Source organism: Ctenocephalides felis, unplaced genomic scaffold (genome assembly GCF_003426905.1).
Source record: "Ctenocephalides felis isolate EL2017-DRISC unplaced genomic scaffold, ASM342690v1 CF-g0.4_SCAFFOLD_01492, whole genome shotgun sequence".
Classification (NCBI taxonomy): domain Eukaryota; kingdom Metazoa; phylum Arthropoda; class Insecta; order Siphonaptera; family Pulicidae; genus Ctenocephalides; species Ctenocephalides felis.
The window spans coordinates 54,817,950-54,842,100 of record NW_020537646.1 but is presented as its reverse complement, the minus strand read 5'-3'; the positions used below and the strand labels follow the sequence as shown (position 1 = coordinate 54,842,100).

General features: G+C 32.3%; 2 protein-coding genes across 2 annotated transcripts; one reads left to right on the top strand and one right to left on the bottom strand.

The window, feature by feature from the left end:
- Positions 1–1,037: 1,037 nt before the first annotated feature.
- Positions 1,038–15,646, bottom strand: LOC113371413 (39S ribosomal protein L22, mitochondrial). Its single transcript, XM_026612041.1, is given in 4 exon segments — positions 1,038–1,231; positions 2,594–2,696; positions 15,334–15,547; positions 15,629–15,646. Coding segments are annotated over 4 exon segments (450 nt in total). The 3' UTR covers positions 1,038–1,116.
- A 4,172-nt stretch (positions 15,647–19,818) lies between these two features.
- On the top strand, positions 19,819–23,929 carry LOC113370441 (39S ribosomal protein L22, mitochondrial-like). Its single transcript, XM_026611106.1, has 4 exons — positions 19,819–20,168; positions 20,749–20,962; positions 23,033–23,135; positions 23,719–23,929. The coding sequence occupies exons 1-4, from the start codon at positions 19,950–19,952 to the stop codon at positions 23,831–23,833; spliced, it is 651 nt and encodes a 216-aa protein (XP_026466891.1). The 5' UTR covers positions 19,819–19,949; the 3' UTR covers positions 23,834–23,929.
- The last annotated feature ends 222 nt before the right edge of the window (positions 23,930–24,151 follow it).

Here is a 24,151-nt window from a genome sequence, read left to right as displayed (position 1 = left end):
TGACAATTTTTGCAAGGGATGGAATAAACTATGTTAGTATTGAATTTAGGAGGGGTGGTGGATTTAATTTTTGAAAACATTTCTTTAAAAGAATATAGAGCTGTTCCTGAAATGAAAATATTTTCTTCTTTGAGTAATTTGGCAAAATAATCAAATAATCCTTCAATGTAAGGCATGCTGTGAAAAGTTGGTTTAATATTGTTGTCTTGGAATAACTTGGAGATGGATTGATAATTGTTACTTTTATGATAGGAAAGTCTTTTATTGGTAATGGAATTGATGAGGGTGAGGGGATATCCGTTTTCTAATAAAGTTTTAGTTACTAATGTTGTGTTTTGGGTATGAAAAGAAGAGTGAGACAACATGATTGCGTGGTCTATCAAAGAAATGATTGTATTGACTTTATAATTTTTGGGACAATATGACGCGTAATGAAGGTATCTCCCTGACCATGTAGTTTTTCTGTACCAATTTGTGCAAATAATGTTGTCAATTTTGTGTACAGTCACGTCTAAAAAGCTTAATTTGTTGTCGATTTGTGTTTCATGTGTGAACTGAATGCTCTTATTGTAATTGTTAAAGGTATCGATTATCATATCTGATTGTTCTTTGTCTATTATAAAAAAAGTGTCATCTACATATCTAACATAAAAATATATTTGGAAATTTAATGTGGAGAAAACGGAAATTTCAAGAGTTTGTAAAACTAGGTCTATAATGCCAGGGGATAATGGGCAACCCATAGCAGTACCTTTGATTTGTAGATAAAAATTATTGAAACAATTAAAATAAGAGCAATTCAGGATAGTGTTAATGATGTGTTTGAAAGTAGTTATGGGAAAGTCGGTGTAGTTACAAATAGTGGGCCAGCGTTTTTCAATTGAATCAAGTATTAAATCATGGGGAACACATGTGAAAAGGTTAATTACATCAAGGCTTAGAAAAAATATATATATTTATATATATATGTATATATATATATATATATATATATATATATATATAATGTGTGCAACTATGACTCTGTAACATATAATATACTAAAAGTGTCTTATTAATAAATCTAATATGAAGATGTTATCATGCTCCTGATTCAAAGGGTATAAGTGCAAGCAATTATAAAGAATTAATAATTTTCCTCTTGCGCATTTGCTCTACCCACTCGTCTAATTGTTCTTGTGGTGTCTTTGGAGTCTTATAATAATATTTTGGTGGTGGCCCTTTTTCTAATCTACAATGAATAATTACATTATCATCAAAATTACATTAAGATTACATATGTATATATATATATATATATATATATATATATATATATATATATATATATATATACAGGGCCGGTCCTGCCTTGCATGCGATGCATGCAAAAAATGCGGGCGCACGCCTTAGGGGGCGCCAAAATGAGTTTCGGAAATTAAATTTATATTATATCTTTTATGTTTTTTATTATTTATATAAATCCTAGAATACTTGATAAATTTTAATAAACAATCTAACTTAACTAGGGATACGGAGACACAAAAAGCATATTTATTTTGCAATGTGATATCAGTAGAAACAACTAACCGATTAATAACTGTGCAAATTAGTAAATAACAGCTCTGTTTATTGCTTAATCTACTTATTCAATTTTTTCTTTTTTTGAAGTTACCGTGGAATTAAAAAAGAAATTATCTAGTGTTCAATCCCAAAAGCGCAACCCTGCAAAAGATTAAATTAATTAATTAATTAATTAATAATTATTATTGACAAAAAATTGCGAGTTGATTTAGTTGAAACAGAACTTGTTAAAAAATATAAAAAAATTATAATCGGGATAATGAAAAATGAGGAGTCAGTACTTAAACAATGACATGTTTATTTCGAGAAATTGAATTGTAACTTTTGTGTTTGTTGCAAATGTTTTGCATCTGATGAACTATAAAAGACATGCGTGGTTAGGGTTATAGGAACAAATATGAAAAATGGTAGCAAAATTTACTTTGGAACGAAAATCTTAAGGCTTTTTTTATACCTAGTGGTGTTCATACTCTAAATTTAATTGTTATTGTGAAGTTTACGACGCAACTTTGGATATTGTAAATAATGAAAAATTAAATTAACGTAAAATTTATAAAATACAACATGAAATACGAATGTTATGATTGAAAATGAAAAGCTAGTTTTTTTAGTTTTCTTCGCATGATTTGCTCAATAGAATAAATAGCATAATAAATAAGTAAAATATTTCAAAATCCAAATATTAATAATGAAATACGTTAAAAATAATTGAAAATTTAAAAATATTTGATTATAATCAACCCGCGAAGGGCCTAGATTTTCTAAATAAATTTAAAATCAATATACTTTATACGCTTTAAGATTATATCTAATTTTTTGTGTACTAAATCCAGAATAATTAAAAATTAATTTAAAAAAAAATGAAATTTTTATATAATTTTAATAATAAACTGTTAAAACAGTTAAAATTAATAGGGGGTTAAAAAAAAAGTTGCATGCGGGCGCTAAGGACCCCAGGACCGGCCCTGTATATATATATATATATATATATATATATATATAAATATATTCATATAATAAAATAAGGTACCTAACAAAGTAATGGCAATATTTATATTCAATTATCCCTTGCCTTAGTCTTGCATGACGCCGTAAACCTTTGATAGTATGCGCTTTACCAACAAATGACTCAGCTAAAACATTTACATATACAATATAAAATAGACATACAATTATTGAGAATGTATATATATAATATATATATATATATATATATATATATATATTTATATATATATATATATACAGGGCCGGTCCTGGGGTTCTCAGCGCCCGCATGCAAGATTCGTTTTAGCGCCCCCCCCCCGCAATAATTTTAACAGTTTTTCGTTAAAATTATATAAACATTTACGTAAATTTTTTTGATTAATATTTAGTCATTCTGGATTTAGTACACAAAAAATTAGATATAATCTAAAAGCGTATAGAATACATTGATTTAAATTTATTTAGAAAATTGAGGCGATTTACGGGTTGATCATAATCAAATATTTTTAAATTCTCAATTATTTCTAACGTATGTGTAATATTAATATTTGGGTTTTGAAACATTAAACTTATTTATTATGCGATTTATTCTATAGAGAAAACCACGCCAAAAGAGCAAAAAAAACTAGTCTTTGATTTTTAAATATAACACTCGTATTTCATGTTTTAATTTAAGTGAAATTCTCACTATTCACAATATCCAAAGTTGAATCGTAAACTTCTCCTTATTGGTATCATGATGGCCGAATTGTATTCAGCCATCAGATAGAGAGTATCAGATTGTTGTTTTAAAGTTAAACTTTTAACGTATTTTTAAAGTATTGTCCAAAGATTAGTGAAAGATGCAAAGAAATTACTTATTTCCTTAACTATACGGAAACAAACAAATTATAATTGTATTTGTATTATTTCTGCATAGTTATTAATTAAATTATGTATAAAAAAAGCTTAAAGATTTTTGTTCCTAAGTATATATTGCTTCCATTTTTAACCTAACCACGCATGTCTGCATCGTTCAAAGATCATCAGATGTGAAACATTTGCAACAAAAACAAAAATTACAATTCAATTTTTCGGAATAAACAAGCCATTTTCTAAGCACTAATCCCCCATTTTCTATATTCTTTAATAAAATTAGTATATATTTCTTCATTAAAGTTTCATTTCAACTAAATCAGCTCGCCATTTTTCACCAATAACGCCTAATAATTAATTTAAACTTTCGTAGGTTTGCTCTTACGGGATTGAACACTAAATAATTTCTTTTTCGATTCTACGTTAACTTCAAACAAAGAAAAGAATTAATAAGTACATTAAACAATAAGCAGAACAATAATTTACAAATTTGCAGAGTTATTATTTGGTTAATTGTTTCTATTGATATCACATTGCAACTGAATATTCTTTTTGTGTCTCTTAGTTAAGTTGGATTGTTTATTATAATCTATTAAGTATTCTGGATTTTATATTTAAAAATATATATTATAAATTTCATTTCCGAACCTCGTTTTGGCGACCCCTAAGGCGTGGGCCTGCATTTTTGCATGCATTGCATTCAAGGTAGGACCGGCTCTGTATATATATATATATATATATATATATATATATATATATATATATATATATATACATATATTTAATTGATATTTGCTGGATTTTTTTTAACATACATATACACAGGGCCGTGCCTGGGCATATGGCCGCCTGCGTGCGAGCATTTTTTGGCCGCCCTTGAAAATTACTGAATACGAAAATATCAAATATGTTCTCGACTTGTAATTTTTATGTTTTCTCTACGTTTCTAGTCATTCTGAATCGTTCGAGACCAAATTTGTGAAAAAAAGTGTGTATATGAGCCGATTTTTAATTTTTTGTCAATGTTTTCTTTGAAAACCGGGTAAATCGATTTCAAAATTTAAAAGCCATTTGATATAACTAGATAACGACTACCGTCTGTCAGTTTTGTGCAACAATCGACCAAGCCGTTTCTAATCAACAGAAAAGTCTACAAATTTTCGTACATGTTTTAGTCAAAAATCCTGCATAGTTTTTAAACATTCAGAAATTGTTTGAAAGATATCATTTGAGAATCGTGCTGATTAGTTTTAAGAGATCGGGTGGATCGTTTTTTCGTATTTAATTGTTAAATATTCATATTAATATATTTTTACGATAATATTTATAAAACTTTTTTGGCGATAGAGATCATGATTTCAAATATAACTAAATATTTCGACCTTACGACAAGTGATTTTAATTTTCAAATTATTATCACAGTTTGAAAAAATGAGCAGCACTTTTTTATGTGAGGCAAAATTTCATCTTTAGTCGACGTTTTTTTTAAAATGCGCAATTCTATTTGAAAAATCGATGAAATTCGATAAGCACTCGTGCTGGTTACATTTGCTTCACGATTGGCCGTGCCGTTTCTTTAGGATTATCAAAAGTGGCAGATTTTTCGTCCACGTTATAGTCTAACTTCGTGAATCGATTTTGAAAATCCAAAAACCATTACAAAGGTACTATTTGAGAATCGTGCTGATTAGTTTTTGTCCATGATCGATCAAGTCGTTTCTCAGTTAACATTTTAACTGAGATTAACAAATTTTTTGGTGATTTTGGATCCTGTTCTTAATGAACATACTAAACGTTTTTTTTCAGTTCGATAATATTTAATTTTGAAACCATTTATAAAAAACTAGCAAACCGGGCGAACTCCGTTTCACCTCCAGATGGTTTCATTTTTATTTACACGTGTTCAAAAATTCGTGCATCTTACTTAAGGGTAATGTTACACCTTACACCACGTGTATACACTTATTAATAATTTGAAAACAAAGCTTTCAAAAGCCGCTTTTTGATACGATTTCGCTCCAATACGGCCGCCTTCGGCTGATTTTTGACTACGGTCGTCCTTTAACTCAGCGGATTTTCAATACGGCTGCGAATGAATTCAGCGGACTTTTAATTTGGCCGCCTCTTAATCTATCAGGCTACCAATTTGGCCGCCTTTTAATTCAGTGAACTTTCAATGCGACCGCTGTTTGTTATGACCGCTTTTCGTGTATGGCCGCCTTTAAATTTTTTCATTTTTTGATTTGGCCGCCTCCCGGCCACCCCAAAAGGCGGCCGCCTGCGTGCGGTGCACGCACTGCACGCTGGCCAGGCACGGCCCTGCATATACATATGTATATGTGTGTTCAGGTTAAATGTATATTACGACTGTAACGTAATGTATATTACGTCTTTTCTAAACAAAGCGCAAATTTGTCAGGAGCTTGCTCCGCTTCCGACACAAAATTATAAGGTGAACGTGCCTTTTGCTACTTTCATTCCAAATTCTGGATCGGAATTGGTAATGGATTGAAAGTCAGCACATTTAAAAGTGTTATTCAAAATTTTCTAAAATCAGTACAGTTTTTTATATATTTTAATAAATTCAGTGGACATCGAATAAAATCACCAGAATTCCCGGGCGGGAGCCTAGGAAAATGTCGCAAGACATGGACGTCTTGACAAGTACCAGGCGTTATCGGACCGCAGTGAAAAACTGACAGACAGACAGACAAAAAGTATTTATTACAATAGTTGATCATACATTTGCATTGTTAGTTATCACATATTTTTCTACCCATGGGTATTTTATATTACATAATTGATCTAAATATATACAGTGAATATTGTGAACATAGTGAGATGTGTGACAAATCTTGTGGCAAAGAAGAGGAAAGAAAACTTTTTCTCCAAAAAAAAAAAAAACACACAAAGCTATATTTATAATAATAGTTAATTATACAAATAAAAAGAAAAACAAAATAAAAGATTTATCTTTATCCAAGTATCAATTGCCGCTATGGGTCGATCGGTATATATTTTGGCATGGCGTGATTGCCATACCAAATATCGTCTCTTGTGTATTGGCCGAGGCCCGCGATGTTAATATTAGGATGATCCCCACATTTTAGATAAAAATTTTCAGTGAGTTTTTTTATGTATTCTAGTATAGTCGGTATGTCCGTCTGTTCATGTAAATATTTCGTTGGGTAGTAGTGTCTCGTCAGTGGGTCTCTTGATTTGTCGAGTACCAGTCGCAGTGCTTTGTTCTATGCTATTTGTAGTCTCCGTCTGTTGGTCTTGGTTGTCGCGTTCCATGCCGGAGCGGCGTATGTCAGTAACGGTCTTATAAGTGTCAAGTAAAGTGTCCGCTTGTTCTCCACGCTTAGCGGGCTGTTGTGGTTCAAGAGAGTTCTCAGTAGATTTAACATCCCGTAAGCCTGTCCGATTTTCGTATTAATATGTTTTGTGAAGCTGAGTCTATGGTCCAGGGTCACACCAAGATATTTGACATCTTTGGACCACTCAACTTCACAGTTTAACACTTTAATTTTGTCCAAGTCAGTCAGTCTAGTTATGGCATTTCGGCTCTTTGTAAATAAAATTGCCTCCGTCTTCTGCGGATTGATTCTGATCTGCCATTTATCAGTATATTCTGTTAGCTTGTCTATGTGTGTCTGTATCTTTGTAGTCAGTAGCGTAGGTGATCGTGATGATTTGTATATGGCAGTGTCGTCAGCAAACGTCAGTAACGTTGTGTCGGCGTCAGTGGGTATGTCGTGAATGTAGACGTTAAACAGTGACGGTCCCAGGATCGAGCTCTGCGGTACTCCCGCCGTCACTTGTTTAACCGTCGAAAGTCCGTTGTGTACTTGTACGGTGAAGTTGCGGTCTGAGAGGTAAGAGTGTAATGTTCTTGTGATGTACTGTGGAAAGTTGAGTTGGATAAGTTTATGTATAAGTCCGTTCATCCAGATGGTGTCAAACGCCTTCTCAAAGTCGAGTAACATCAATCCGGTATGGTTTTGTCTGTTAAAATTGAGAACTGTGTTTTCTATGAGTTTTGTCAGTGGGTGTAGTGTGGAGTGTCGTCCTTTGAAGCCGTATTGTGTGTCAGGTATGATTTTGTTGTGTCTTATGTGTTTGTTAAGTCTTTTGAGTAGTACCTTTTCGGCTATCTTACTCATTGTGTTGAGGAGGCTGATCGGTCTGTAGTTCTGTGGTATGTCTGGCTGTTTCCTTGGCTTCACTATTGGAAATATGGTGGAGGTTTTCCAAGAAGCGGGAAAGCAGCCTTTTGTCATTATTCTATTTATTATCCGGGTAAGTAAAATGTAGGCGTTCGTCGGCAGTTGTTTAAGTATTATGTTTTGTAGTCCGTCCGGTCCTGGTGCTTTTATGTTCGGTAATTTTTTAACTATTGTCTTGATTTTGGAAACTGTGGCAGGGTCTATTCGTAAGTCTTTGTCCCTGTGGAGGTCAGTGAAGTTTCGAATTGTCTCGTGTACGTCTTGTTTCAGGTCTGCGTTTGACATATTGGCATTTTGTTTATGTATGTTCTCAAAATTTGTTGCCAATATTTCCGCCTTGTCTGCTGGACCGCAGTGAAAGGGACACGGACCGGGAGATAGACGAGTACCGGATAGTAAAACGCAAGAAGCGGTTAAGGCAAAACAACGCAGACAATGTGATAGGAAACCAGAACACTTACACTCAGAAGCCATCTACATCGAAAACAGGGAATTTAGCACCCAAGAACACCACCGTAACAGATCCAAAGATTCCACCTATCATCGTCAAAGGCCAGCTGGATTTAAAAGTGATCAAATATATAAAAGATACCACGAAAATAATTTTTAGAACCCAATATTTAAAGCCACAATTACACAAAATTTGCGCCGATACGATTGCAGAACATGAAAAACTAAAAACCATACTAAGGGATTGTGATTTCCAATTTTACACCTATACTATGCAGCACGACATCCCTAAGAAAATTACTATAACTGGCCTAAATCCTGATATGACTGAAACTGTGGTTCTTGAAGAGCTGAAAGCCAAGGGCATTAAGGTGAAGCTGGTGGTCCAAATTAAGAAGAAGGAATCGGACGGCAGTCAACGCAAACTCCCTATATACCTCGTACACGTGCGACATGCGTTACAGGTGCATTAAATGCACGGACGTGCACCCACCAGGAGTGTGCACGAAGCTATCAACAGAGGATCCGAAATGCGTGAACTGCCAAGAAAACCACCCGACTAACTATTCTAAATGCCCAGCTCTAATCAACTATAGAGCAAAAAGAGACAAAGATGCGCTTAAGAGAAATCCAGTATACAAGCCAGCGCCAACACCTGCGCCGCTGACGAGGAGCTTCTTGCATCCCGGCAAGCGGACTGCAACTGACGGACCTACAAAACCTACTTGACTCAAATACACACGTTTTAATGGCAGGAGACTTCAACGCGCAACATACATCCTGGAACTACAACTACAACAATGCAAACGGAATCTGACTCTACGAATATCTGACGGAACACAACAACACGGACGCACAACTACACTATCCTGACACGCCGACCAGATACGCCACCGTACAGACACACCATCACAGCACGATCGACCTGGCCTTGACAAAAAATCTTCACATAACATCAGAACCCATAACTAGAACACTTTTCAACTCTGACCATAACCCTGTTTTTATGACTATCTCAGACAGACTCGACGTCGACCGTACTCCAGAACGCAACATTTTAGATTATTTCAGAGCCAACTGGCCACTTTTTAGAGACATTATCACAGACAATATACGACACACGATACCCATAGAGACCAATACAGACATAGAGGAGGCTGTGACACATCTGACACGGACGATCACGGACACCATCCAACACACAATACCGCTGCGACACGAAAATACATCCACATTTGACACACTACCCCAACATATATTAGTTAAAATTAAATTAAAAAACAATATTAAGAAACTGTGGCAACGTACTGGTGACAGACTACTAAAGGAACACGTAAACAGACTGACAAAAATTATTTATAATGAGATACGTGAGCACCGGAACGACACTTGGACTAAAAAATTAGAAACCATCAATACTGACCCGCACAAAGTTTGGCAAACAGCCAAAAGACTGACGAGGAAAACAACACCTATCCCGCCACTCAAACTACCTGACAACAACTACGCCACGACACCAGCAGACAAAGCAGAAATTTTAGCAACACACTTTGAAAACATACACAGACAAAACGCCGACATGTCTAACGCAGACTTAAGACGAGACGTACGCAATTCTATTCAAAATTTTACTGAACAATTTAACGACAAAGACCTACGAATAGACCCTGCCACAGTTTCTGAAATAAAATCGACAATCAGAAAACTACCGAACAGGAAAGCACCCGGACCGGACGGACTACAAAATATAATACTGAAACAACTACCAACGAACGCATACATACTGATTACAAGACTGGTTAACCGTATAATGGCCAAAGGCCACTTTCCTGCTTCATGGAAAACATCAACCATATTTCCTATCCTGAAGCCGAAGAAACAGCCAGACTCTCCGCAAAATTACAGACCAATCAGCCTCCTCAATACAATGAGCAAAGTAACTGAAAAAATACTGCTCAAACGCATCAACAGACACATCAGACGAAACAAGATTATACCAGACACACAGTACGGCTTTAAGGAACAGCACTCTACGTTACATCCACTGACACAACTAATAGAAAACACTGTACTCAACTTCAATAGACGAAACCATACCGGATTGGTGTTGCTCGATTTCGAGAAGGCTTTTGACGCCATCTGGATGGACGGACTGATACACAAATTCATAACCCTTAACTTTCCACCATACATCACAAAACTACTCCATTCTTACCTCGCAGACCGTAATTTCACAGTTCAAGTAGACAACACACCCTCGACGATTAAACAAGTGACGGCGGGAATACCGCAGGGCTCGATCCTGGGACCGTCCTTGTTTAACGTCTACATCCACGACATGCCCACTGACGCCGACACAACACTGTTGACATTTGCTGACGACACTGCCATTTACAGATCATCTCGTTCACCTACGCTACTGACTACAAAAATACAGAGACATATAGACGCCCTGACTGATTACTCGGAAAAATGGCAAATTAAAATTAATCCTTCTAAAACAGAAGCAATTTTCTTTACAAAAAGCCGTTGGTCCATTACACTTACTTGGCAAATGGCAAATTAAAATTAATCCTTCTAAAACAGAAGCAATTTTCTTTACAAAAAGCCGTTGGTCCATTACACTTACTGACTTGACGAAACTAAAGGTAATGGGCTATGAAGCTGAGTGGTCCAAGGAAGTCAAATACCTTGGCGTAACCTTGGACTATAGACTCAGCTTCACAAAACATACGAATACAAAAATTGGACAGGCTTACGGGATGATGAATCTACTGAGACCTCTTTTGAACCACAACAGCCCGCTAAGCGTGAAGAACAAGCGGACACTTTACTTGACACTGATAAGACCATTACTGACATACGACGCTCCGGCATGGAACGCGACAACCAAGGCCAACAGACGGAGACTACAAATAGCACAGAACAAAGCACTGAGATTGGTACTAGACAAATCAAGGGACCCACTGACGAGACACTACTATTCAACGAAATATTTACACGAACAGACGGACATACCGACCATACTCGAACACATAAAAAAGCTCACCGAGAATTTTTACCGAAAGTGTAGGGATCACGATAATAGTACCATCCGCGCGTTAGGCCAGTACACATCAGAAATGATCTGGTACGGGAATTATGCCATGCCTAACTACCTGATCGAGCCCGCAGTGAATACATAAGTTATAAAACAATGAATGAAGGAATTTTTTAGGAGACAAAAGTTGTCTCCTTTTTTTGTCCTTGTATAAGGTAAACGTACACTATTCCGGGATAGTACATTATTACGGGAGTTTTTCATTTTGATCGCAAAATATGAAAACGGTCAATAAATAATAATTTTATTCAACAGCACATCAATTATAATTTGAATCTTAATAAAATAGTACGATTTTCGAATTCAAATATTAGTTTCTAAGCCGTAAAAAGCTTTTGAAAGCATCGGTCGTAACCCGATCGCCATTTCGTGCTGGCTTGTTAGCGAGTTAGGTTATGTGACGGTTCCATTGCTTAAGGTTTTTATTTGATTCCGATAAGCTTAATCGATTCAAATGTGTGAAATTTTTGATCAGTAATAATAAGAGATTAGTTTTATAGTTAAATCGAGCATATATTTGTTAAGAAATTATCAATTTCATAACTCCCGTAATTAGGTTCACACAACTGAACCAGTGAACCTAATTCCGTGAGTATCCCGCAATTACGAGAAGCAGACTTGAAATAGTTTCATCTTTTATTTTCAACTGTGCTTAAATTCGGCGGTGTTTCTGGTGTTATTAAGTTTGTTAATGACTACAGAATACTGTAACGTAATTACGATATATGTTTTTTTTAATTTTTAACCCTAATAATTGAGTTTGAAATGACTACTCTCCAGTAAGAAAGTACATGATTTTTTTCACTTATTTGCATTGTTCCAATATACCTAGAATATTGTAGTAATAAGAGTATCATTTATTTCTACCTTTTCATCTATGATCAATTATTTCTATTATATAAATTGAATAAAAATACAGGTATAACCGGTATAGCGCACGGTACTTATAGGGCGCGGATATACTAGGGCGCTGGTATGTATGTATGTATGCAGAGATCTAGGGACATTCCTGTTAACACGATAGTTTTCATCCGATTAAGCTTTTGGAATATAACCATTATATAACCTGCATATTATTAAAACAAACATACATCGTAAGTTATTAAATTAATATGAATTGCAATTACTCGAAAATAAGATGCCGAGGCTACTCTTCAATGCAGTAACTTTCTAATAGTCTAATATAATATATTAAATATTATTAAAATTATATTCAAGATCAGTAAATTTAATTGGATATGATTTCAAATCGGACTTTTAGTTTTTCAAAGAACGATGGCTCCAATTAAATATTCACCCAAAACCCTGAAAAAAGGCTTTAAAAGAAATTTGCCATATTATATTAAATGTATTTTAAAGCTTCTAAAACATACAAAATTCCCAATCAAACCTAATTTGAGCTAGTGGTTATTGTTAACTTGAAAGTCTTTAAAGATTATTGTAAAGTCTTTAAAGATTTATGTTTGTTGACAGAATTGTAACTTTTATTACAAGTTTAATTTTTTTACTTTGAGTTTAAATTTTATATTTATTTTAAGTTTATATTTTTGTTTAATTGCCGTTAAAAATTATTCCTTTATTGTTTCATTTATTTGATTTACCGAAACAGTATTGATAATGATAATTATACTGCTATTACTATAATAATACCAGCTTTTATTTTATTTTTATTTTAGAAGTTTTTTAACTTCTTATAATTTTATGACTTTTATAAAACTAAATAAATGTTTAAAATCATATCAAAGTATTATTTCATAATTAACCGCACTTTTTATAACCCTTTTTTATAACTATATTGATCAAGGCAATACGATCAAAAATGTAAGCATCGTGCGCTATCACGGAATAACGTACAACGACTCCCGGCATTATATTCACGAGCCAAATTTTATCACGGAATTAGGGACAAACGCGTGGTTCAGCAAAATGCCGATTATTTCTATAAATAGACGTTCTACGACGAAAAATCTTGTTTTATAATCATCTTAAAAGTCTAATTAATAAAATATAACAGATTTAGTTCGTCCACTTTCCTATTTTCTCTAAAATTCGTCTTTAAAGTCAAACGTTCCTTAACATCCCGTAATATGGTACGTTTACCTTAATAATATATAAAATATTGTACAAATATTAATATGTTGTAAAACTAAAATAGTTTTTGGGTAGAATACCTCACGGTAGAGGAACCCACGTTTGATTCAATGTATGTACCAATGTAACGAATAAATTTTTATTTCTGTCTGTCTGTCTGTCTGTCTGGTTGAATGTATATGCTGACATATGTATGTGTTGTACTCGTACACAATTATTTATATTATGTAGGTATGCATATATGTCGTATTGTCCAATGCAACAAAATCTTTACCCTTTTACAAACTTAAAATATATATCCTTTTTTATAATTCACGTAAGTGCAAACCATAAAATAATATAACTGCCCGGCTGACAGATCGCATATATTGTGCTGCGACAAAAATTAATTACAGATAGTTACTGCGTTAAGTTAACACATATTTTCAAACAAAAGTTACTCAACTTAAAATTTTATTTTGAGTTGAGTAACTTTTTCATTAGTGCTTCATACATATAAAAAATAGTGATATGGATATATAAATCAATATTGCTGGTAAATAATTTTTGCATCTCAATTTATTGTTTATATTTTTCTTCTTTCATGCTTCATTTTTTGAGAAAAAGTATATAATCCATTCATATTGTTCTTGACAGAAGAACCTGATGATGGAACGTACCTAGTTCCGAAACGTCGTAATTAAACATCTACAAAAAAACTTATTGTTTTTTATTTATTGAATTAATTCTTCGGAAAAGAAACCCTTATCAATAAATATGTATAGCTGATATTTTTTTCAGATGGTGATAAATTTGTTGATAAAACAAAACACTTCTTATCAAGTAATCATCCAGATAATAAAATAGAAAGAAAAAAATCTAAAATATGTTTCTTAAAATAAATTTAATAAACTATGTGTTTTGAGCCCCAATTTGACTCTTCCTCAGTGTAAACAAAACACCCAAAAAATTAAGACACAGATACAAAACCATGATAATAAAAATATTATTTCACAATTTCATAAACACCATGTTAGTGAAAAAATAATCATTTCAACCATCACTCTTCAAAGGATGAAGTATGATACAATCATAGTGAATCATGATAAAGCCCTATCGGCCACAGTGATATCTTGCTTAATATAGATTATTTTTAAAAAAAATATGTCCAGCTATAATGACCTATGAGCAATTCCTTTGCATCACAAATATCAAAACAATAACTGGCAGCAGCCCTATATAGCAGGAGATTTGATGTTTTTTGGCTTAAATTGTTGTGCAAGCAGGATTTAAAAATTCGACATAATATTGTGGTGAAAAAAAAATGTTTCTCTCATTCGTCCTCCTTAGCAGAAATAGCGCTTCAACATATTTTAAGAATTTACAACAAATAAATCTTTTATTATCGATTTGAAGACAGCATAATAACGCCATACATTTCTAACAGTGACACAACAGCTCTTATAAATGATTTTAACACCTATAATAAATACTAATAATTTACTTATGATTTTGAGATTTATAACTCTACTACAACCAATTGGTACTATAAACAATAATGTAATTAATGCCTAGGCAATTATTTTTACTACCACCTTTCTACTGAGACTGGAGCAATCATTAATTCAATAGATCATGCTTTATTATTATCACATAATAAATTCTAAATGAACACCCTGCCACAACATCTGATCCTAATAATAAACAAAAATAAAACTATAATCTTTTAAAATTGACACAAATTTTCAATCAAAAACCAAACTGCAAAAACTATGTAGAAAAATTTTCATTAAGCAAAACATTAATGTTTGTATTATCAAAAATACTTTTACTCAACCATTTTCTGAATTAAAATCAAAATCACTTATACAACATTTAAGTTTTTACGCTGCTTGACAATCTCTATGTAAATCGAAATGTATAATACATAATTCAAAGTCGATTTAATTATTTTACTTGATGTTACTGCCTAAATCAACATTACTTATTACTCACTCTTCAAACACACCATATGTTCATACCAAATAAACTCGTAATGAGTTGAACATAAGCTTCTTTAAATATGTTTTTGATACCTACCAACCCACAGATTGCTTCTAAATTCAACATTGTGTTGTTCAACAGCCAGTTCTCGTGCTTCTTCAATTGCTTCCCTCACACATAGAGATCACTTTTTCAGTAAAAAGCTCAATTGTTTAATGGCTTCATCCACAGACATACCTCGTACTAGACATGCAATATACCAAAGTTTCTCAGGACTATACTTGATAAATTTTTTTGCATGGCAAACATACTGAAAAATATCAGTTGCATTATAATTTATAAGTATAAAACTGCATTATTATTTTGTTATCCAGCCAAATTTAGAAACTACATTGTTTCTTATGAACATTATTCAATAAACTTGTTAGTTGTTAAAATGTGATTTATAAACAATTAAATGTTTATAAATAAAAGTGATAAAATTTATATACATAACATATTTATTCTCTATTTATCATCATCTATAATGCTAAATAGTTTCTAATTCTTACAAATGATTGATGAAAACTTTAGTTAATTTGAAGCAATCAAACACAAACTATTAGTAATATCTATCTGGCATGGTATCCTCCTGTTGAATTTATGCATTAATTTAATTAGAATTATAAATTTTCTAAAAGCAAAAATTGTGCAAAACGATATAAAAAACAAACAAACATGAATATGAATAGCAATACCAATAAATAATTATGGCAATTACTTTTAAAATTGGTCGATAAAATTGGACTTTCAACAATGCCCACAATGAAAAGCAAAAATGATTCAATGAAGAAGTGCATTTATTCATAAGATAGAATTAAAGTTAACAATTTTATGAATGAATTGTGAATTCGTTTTTCGAGCGCATTGAAGCCGTACGCCTTGAAGCCATACGACGTGACCAAAAGGAAGATGGCGGTATTAATGATATCTAAATTGACAGGAGCTGCTAAGTCGTGGTTTTTTAGCAAACCAGAATACGCCACTTATACATATGACGAAATTAAAAGGGCGATGACAGCTTTCTTCCAGAACAGCGCAGATCGCATGACAAGAATGAGAAGGTTCGAGGCCCGGAGATGGCGTAGACAGGAACCCTTTAGCTCCTACTCCCAGGAGAAGATGGCGCTGGGCAACCGAGCGGGGGTTAGCGATGATGACCGATGAGTTCGACAATCCGCTACTTCAGGCCCAGGCAAAAATAAATCGTTTCCAGGATTTGGGTACGCTATTGAGTGTTATGAACGAGCTAACGCCAGCGGAACGGGCCGTTAGTTTGGTTCAGCCCGAAAGAATACAGTCAGCAGGGTTTCCTAGGAACCGCAAGGCGTGTATCCTACGGTGAAGTGTTTTAATTGTGGAGGTATGGGGCACTTATCTTCAAGATGCGTCAAGCCTAAAAATGACGGAAGTAGCGCGTGTTATACATGCGGAAAGCTAGGCCACGCGCAGAAAGATTGTTGGCGAAATAACAGTAGAGGGCAGCAATCGGTGCAGCCTGCGCAACAGGTGCCCGACAGTACGACGATGTTGCTCAATCATGAAGATTTAAATATTGACATAGGGAAAAAGGTGACTAGTGATCGAAAAGAGTAAATAAGTAATAATGTATTGGTAATCGACATAAGTGATAAAGATAATGATAAGGAGGTTGATGTAGGAAACATTTTAAAAGTGGAGTCGCAGCAAAGGATTGGAGAGAATTACGACTATGAGCTGGAACATCGAAGTGCAGCTAGGATGCAACATGTCGATACATTCAGTCGATGTCATGAACTATTGGGGGAGAAAGAAAACTCATTTGAGAGAGTGTTGGTTCTGAAACAAAACCCAGTCGAGGAGATAAAAGCCATAAGGTGTGAGCTAGAGCAAATGGTGGGTAATGTAATTAGGATTGAACATGAGCAGTTGTGGCATGCTGGAGTAGAACGTAAAATAAATGGATTGAGGACGAGTTACTTGTTCAAGTATTGGAGTGACAGTCAGAGTGTTATCGCGAGAGTCGAAGTTTGTGAAGTTGTTTGCTTGCCAAAGTACATCAAGCAAGGAGGTAATTAAGCATATGAAGACATTGAGTGTGAACAAATTAAAGTTGAAAATTCGAAAGTGTATTTTGTTTATAGGCACACGGTCTATTTAAGGTATTATGTTCGCTAGGATGGCATTAGACCTAGTGACACTAATGTTAGTGTAGTGATGAATCATCCAGTTCCAAAGACATTTAAACAGTTGCGATTATTTTTAGGATTAATCAGTTATTTTAGTAAGCGTAGAAAGAAACTTTAAGAAATTTAGGTGAAGCGTTGAGGTGAGTATTGATGACAATTTGTGAAAGTGAATAATGACAAATAATGAAAGTGAATAATGTTGTGAATAAGTTAATGAATAGTGAAGAATGACTATGAGTGCGTAAGGATAATAAGTGAATTAAAGACAGTAAGGACAATAAGTGAATTAAAGACAGTAAGTTTAAGGACAATAATAAATAAATGAAATATTATATTGTTATAATGTGGTAACAACTTGTAAAATAATGTATTTTGATGTTAATTTGTATATTTCGCTAAGTAGATTTTGTTAGACAATCGAGGGCGATTGTGGGGTCAGGTTTGGCCGAACTGTTAGCGAAATATATTGTGTGAATGTTTGAATGGATGTTTGAATATGGCGCGGATCATGACAGTCCCGTGCGGTTGGTAAGACTTGTGCGTGTGTGCAGTTGGCAATAGTGACAGTACGAACAGAGTGAATGTAGGCGAGAAGGAAGTCGGAGACAGAGAGTTGTATAGAGTGAACGCGTAGAGACGGACTGGTGAGATATTGAATAAAAAGTTAAAAAATACTGCACCGTGTTGTCATTTTTAAATTATAGATTCCTGACAAATAATTAATTATAGAGAATAGACAATAATATTGATTTTATTGAGTTATTAACTTCCCGAAGGAGAAGTTTATGTTTTCATAAATAAAAACGACTCGCTAATTTTATGTTTTCTCGACGTTTCAAACCATTCTGAATCGAATGAGACCAAATTTGGAAAAAGTATGTGTGTGTGTGAACAGATTTTTTGCCGTAAATCCACGTTTTCTCCAAAACGGATGGACCGATTTCAAAAATTTAAAAGCCGATCGATGTATCTCGATGAGGACTAGCGTTTCCGAGTTTTGTGCGACGATCGGCCGGGCCGTTTCTTTATAAATTGTAGAAAAGTGAAAAAAATTTCGTCCACCTTTTAGCCCGCAATTCTGAATCGATTTTGAAAATTCAAAAACCTTTTGATAGATATTGGTTGGGATACGTGCTGATTAGTTTTTAATAAAGATCGGCTGGGCCGTTTTCTTGTAATAAAGTTTAAAAAAAAAAAAATTGACGATTCTTATGATTTTTTTTGACGGTAGATACCATAGTCTTCTATATCATACTAAAATATTACAGCTCTACGACAAGCCGTTTAATTTTGAAAATTCTTCAGAGTTTGCAAAAATTTGTATCGTTTTCTTGGCATTTTTCAAAATTAGACCTTTGATCGATGTTTTCTCAAAAACGCCTGAACCGATTTAAGAAATTTAAAAGCCATTTGATGTGTCTCAATGAGGACTATCGTTTGTCAGTCTTGTGAGACGGTCTGCCGAGCCGTTTCTTTGTAATTTGAAAAAAAGTTTTAAACTTTTCGTCCACATTTAACCTCAAACTACCAAACCGATTTTAAAAAATCAAAAACTGTTCGAAATATATTAGTTGGGAATGATACTGATTAGTTTTAGGTAAAAATCTTCCGAGCCGTTTTCTTGCAATTAACTGTTAAAAAACAATTAAGATGATTTTTATGGAACTTTATTTGGCGTTATCTATCATGGTCTTATAGAACTTACCGAAATAATACGGCCTTACGACAAGTAGTTTAATTTTAAAAATTTATCAAAGTTTGAAAAAATGAGTAGTTTTTTTGACGTTTTTTAAACTTAAAATTAGGCAATTTACTTGGTATAACGATAGAGTACTTGGTCTTAATAAACGTACTAAACCATTAAAGTCCTATGGAAACTGGCTCAATTATAAAATTTATTGATTTTTGAAAATTTACTTTTAGAAAATACTCCAAGTTAACGAGTTTGTTTGTTTTCAATTAAGTGTTATAAATCTACTCGGAATACTTTATTGATTAAGTCAATTATTTATACATATCGGGAAGTTCATGTAATTTGCCTCAATCCAAAATACCAATACCAACTAGTTTTCTTTTATAATAAAACAACAAATCAAACCGATGTTATATTTTATTTCTGCTTTAAGTTCGTATTTCTCATTCACGCTTTTGGCACAACATTTACAATGACGCCATGTTTGATTTACGTCTCTGTCATATTCGATCAAAACGAAAATAAGCGTGACCGACGGCCGGAGCTGTAACTAAAATCGCAGATACAGACATTTGTTCGGAGATTAGCGGCCATTCGCTTATCTATGGTTTTATACATGTCAAATTTATTTAGAATTCTATTCTATTGTCTAGGATTATAACCTTAAATTTGCATCAAGTTTAGTACCAAGTTTAAGTTAACAACAATATAATTGTTTTTAACTGGTCATTGCCATTAAGTTATAATCAATAGTTGACAAATATTGTTTTATTTTCATATATTACTTTGTTTTAACTAAGTTATGATATAACATGATAGTATTTCCTAAATTAGCCAAAATGCAAAATGTACGAGAGTGCTTAACTTATGCTAATCAAAATAGCAAAATAACTTCATTATTTAGGGGAAGTTTATTTCATACATCTAGTTCCTTGCAACGCACAGATAGATCTGAAGGTCCACAAAAGTTTTTGTCTTACAATAACACGATCTTTCCACCGACTAAATCTGAGGAACCTGAAAGACCAGCTGTATGTAATCATTCATAAAATTGTTAACTTTAATTCTATCTTATGAATAAATGCACTTCTTCATTGAATCATTTTTGCTTTTCATTGTGGGCATTGTTGAAAGTCCAATTTTATCGACCAATTTTAAAAGTAATTGTCGTAATTATTTATTGGTATTGCTATTCATATTCATGTTTGTTTGTTTTTTATATCGTTTTGTACAATTTTTCGCTTTTAGAAAATTTATAATTCTAATTAAATTAATGCATAAATTCAACAGGAGGATACCATGCCAGATAGATATTACTAATAGTTTGTGTTTGATTGCTTCAAATTAACTCAAGTTTTCATCAATCATTTGTTAGAATTAGAAACTATTTAGCATTATAGATGATGATAAATAGAGAATAAATATGTTATGTATATAAATTTTATCACTTTTATTTATAAACATTTAATTGTTTATAAATCACATTTTAACAACTAACAAGTTTATTGAATAATGTTCATAAGAAACAATGTAGTTTCTAAATTTGGCTGGATAACAAAATAATAATGCAGTTTTATACTTATAAATTATAATGCAACTGATATTTTTCAGTATGTTTGCCATGCAAAAAAATTTATCAAGTATAGTCCTGAGAAACTTTGGTATATTGCATGTCTAGTACGAGGTATGTCTGTGGATGAAGCCATTAAACAATTGAGCTTTTTACTGAAAAAGGGATCTCTATATGTGAGGGAAGCAATTGAAGAAGCACGAGAACTGGCTGTTGAACAACACAATGTTGAATTTAGAAGCAATCTGTGGGTTGGTAGGTATCAAAAACATATTTAAAGAAGCTTATGTTCAACTCATTACGAGTTTATTTGGTATGAACATATGGTGTACTTGAAAAGTGAGTAATAAGTAATGTTGATTTAAGCAGTAACATCAAGTAAAATAATTAAATCGACTTTGAATTATGTAATATACATTTCGATTTACATAGAGATTGTCAAGCAGCATAAAAACTTAAATGTTGTATAATTAATTTTGATTTTAATTCAGTAAATATGGTTGAGTAAAAGTATTTTTGAAAATACAAACATTAATGTTTTGCTTAATGAAAATTTTTCTTTATGAGTAATATGAATCTTTTATAAAAGGTAAAGTGATAGTTTCTACATAGTTTTTGCAGTTTGGTTTTTGATTGAAAATTTGTGGCAATTTTAAAAGATTATAGTTTTATTTTTGGTTATTATTAGGATCAGATGTTGTGGTAGGTTGTTCATTTAGAATTTATTATGTGATAATAATAAAGCATGATCTATTGAATTAATGATTGCTCCAGTCTCAGTAGAAAGTTGGTAGTAAAAATGATAGTTGAGGTATTTGCCTAGGCATTACATTATTGTTTATAGTACCAATTGGTTGTAGTAGAGTGATAAATCTCAAACTCATAAGTAAATTATTAGTATTTATTATAGGTGTTAAAATCATTTATAAGAGCTGTTGTGTCACTGTTTGAAATGTATGGCGTTATTATGCTGTCTTCAAATCGATAATAAAAGATTTATTTGTTGTAAATTCTTAAAATATGTTGAAGCGCTATTTCTGCTAAGAGGGACGAATGAGAGAAACATTTTTTTTCACCACAATATTATGTCGAATTTTAAAACCCTGCTTGCACAACAATTTAAGCCAAAAAACATCAAATCTCCTGCTATATAGGGCTGCTTCCAGTTATTGTTTTGATTTTTGTGATGCAAAGGAATTGCTCATAGGTCATTATAGCTGGACATATTTTCTTAAAAATAAGCTATATTAAGCAATATATCACTGTGGCCGATTGGGCTTTATCATGATTCACTATGATTGTATCATACTTCATCCTTTGAAGAGTGATGGTTGAAATGATTATTTTTTTCACTAACATGGTGTTTATGAAATTGTGAAATAATATTTTTATTATCATGGTTTTGTATTTGTGTCTTAATTTTTTGGGTGTTTTGTTTCCACTGAGGAAGAGTCAAATTGGGGCTCAAAACACATAGTTTATTAAATTTATTTTAAGAAACATATTTTAGTTTTTTTTCTTTCTATTTTATTTTCTGGATGAATGCCTGATAAGAAGTGTTTTGTTTTATCAACAAATTTATCACCATCTGAAAAAAAATATCAGCTATACGTATATATTGATAAGGGTTTCTTTTCCGAAGAATTAATTCAATAAATAAAAAACAATAAGTTTTTTTGTAGATGTTTAATTACGACGTTTCGGAACTAGGTACGTTCCACCATCAGGTTCTTCTGTCAAGAACAATATGAATGGATTATATACTTTTTCTCAAAAAATGAAGCATGAAAGAAGAAAAATATAAACAATAAATTGAGAAGCAAAAATTATTTACCTGCAATATTGATTTATATATCCATATCACTATTTTTTATATGTATGAAGCACTAATGAAAAAGTTACTCAACTCAAAATAAAATTTTAAGTTGAGTAACTTTTGTTTAAAAATATATGTTAACTTAACGCAGTAACTAACTATAATTAATTTTTGTCGCATCACAATATGTGAGATCTGTCAGCCGGGCAGCTATATTATTTTATGGTTTGCACTTACGTGAATTATAAAAAAGGATATATATTTTAAGTTTGTAAAAGGGTAAAGATTTTGTTGCACTGGACAATACGACATATATGCATACCTATATAATATAAATAATTGTGTACGGGTACAAAACATACATATGTCAGCATATACATTCAACCTGAATACACAGCAAATATCAATTAAATATATGTATATATATATATATATATATATATATATATATATATATACATTGTCAATAATTGTATGTCTATTTTATATTGTATATGTAAATGTTTTAGCTGAGTCATTTGTTGGTAAAGCGCATACTATCAAAGGTTTACGGCGTCATGCAAGACTAAGGCAAGGGATAATTGAATATAAATATTGCCATTACTTTGTTAGGTACCTTATTTTATTATATGAATATATATATATATATATATATATATATATATATATACACCTAAGTCTGTTTTTACACGGTTATTGGTTCCAGAAGAATCCGTGTAAAAAAAGACATTGATCTTATACAAAAATGGGTGATTTGTTCCTAATCTCTAAAACCTATTAAAATTGGTGAAAAACAAGAATTTTTAAGAACAAGAATTAAATTAGTGCTATTCACATTTGCTTTGACCAGTAAAAATTGTTTGTACGCGCTAAAGGGGAATTCACTTAAATCTTTAAGCTAGTGTTCGCAAACTATCGATACTATCGATGGTTTCAGACATTTTTCTTTCATAAATACTTTTTTGTGATATGAACATACTTCGCAAAAATTTAATTTGACAAAAAAAATTTAGGTACATAAAATTTCAAATCGTGCTAAATGGAATAAATTGGTGTAAAAAAATTAAAAATATTCAATTTTCAAACCGTGTTATATCAAAACCGTGTACAAAAAGACCGTGTAAAAACAGACTTAGGTATATATACATATGTAAACTTAATGTAATTTTGATGATAATGTAATTATTCATTGTAGATTAGAAGAAGGGCCACCACCAAAATATTATTATAAGACTCCAAAGACACCACAAGAACAATTAGACGAGTGGGTAGAGAAAATGCGCAAGAGGAAAATTATTAATTCTTTATAATTGCTTGCACTTATACCCTTTGAATCAGGAGCATGATAACATCTTCATATTAGATTTATTAATAAGACACTTTTAGTATATTATATAGTCATAGTTGCACACATTATATATATATATATATATATATATATATATATATATATATATATATATATATATATATATATATATATATATATATATATATATATATATATATATATATATATATATATATATATATATATATCAGTGTTGGTCGAAATATACACATTAAATAATACAAGTAGTTATCATTTTTTATTTTGACTATTCGGCATTAAAACACGTCTGGAATAT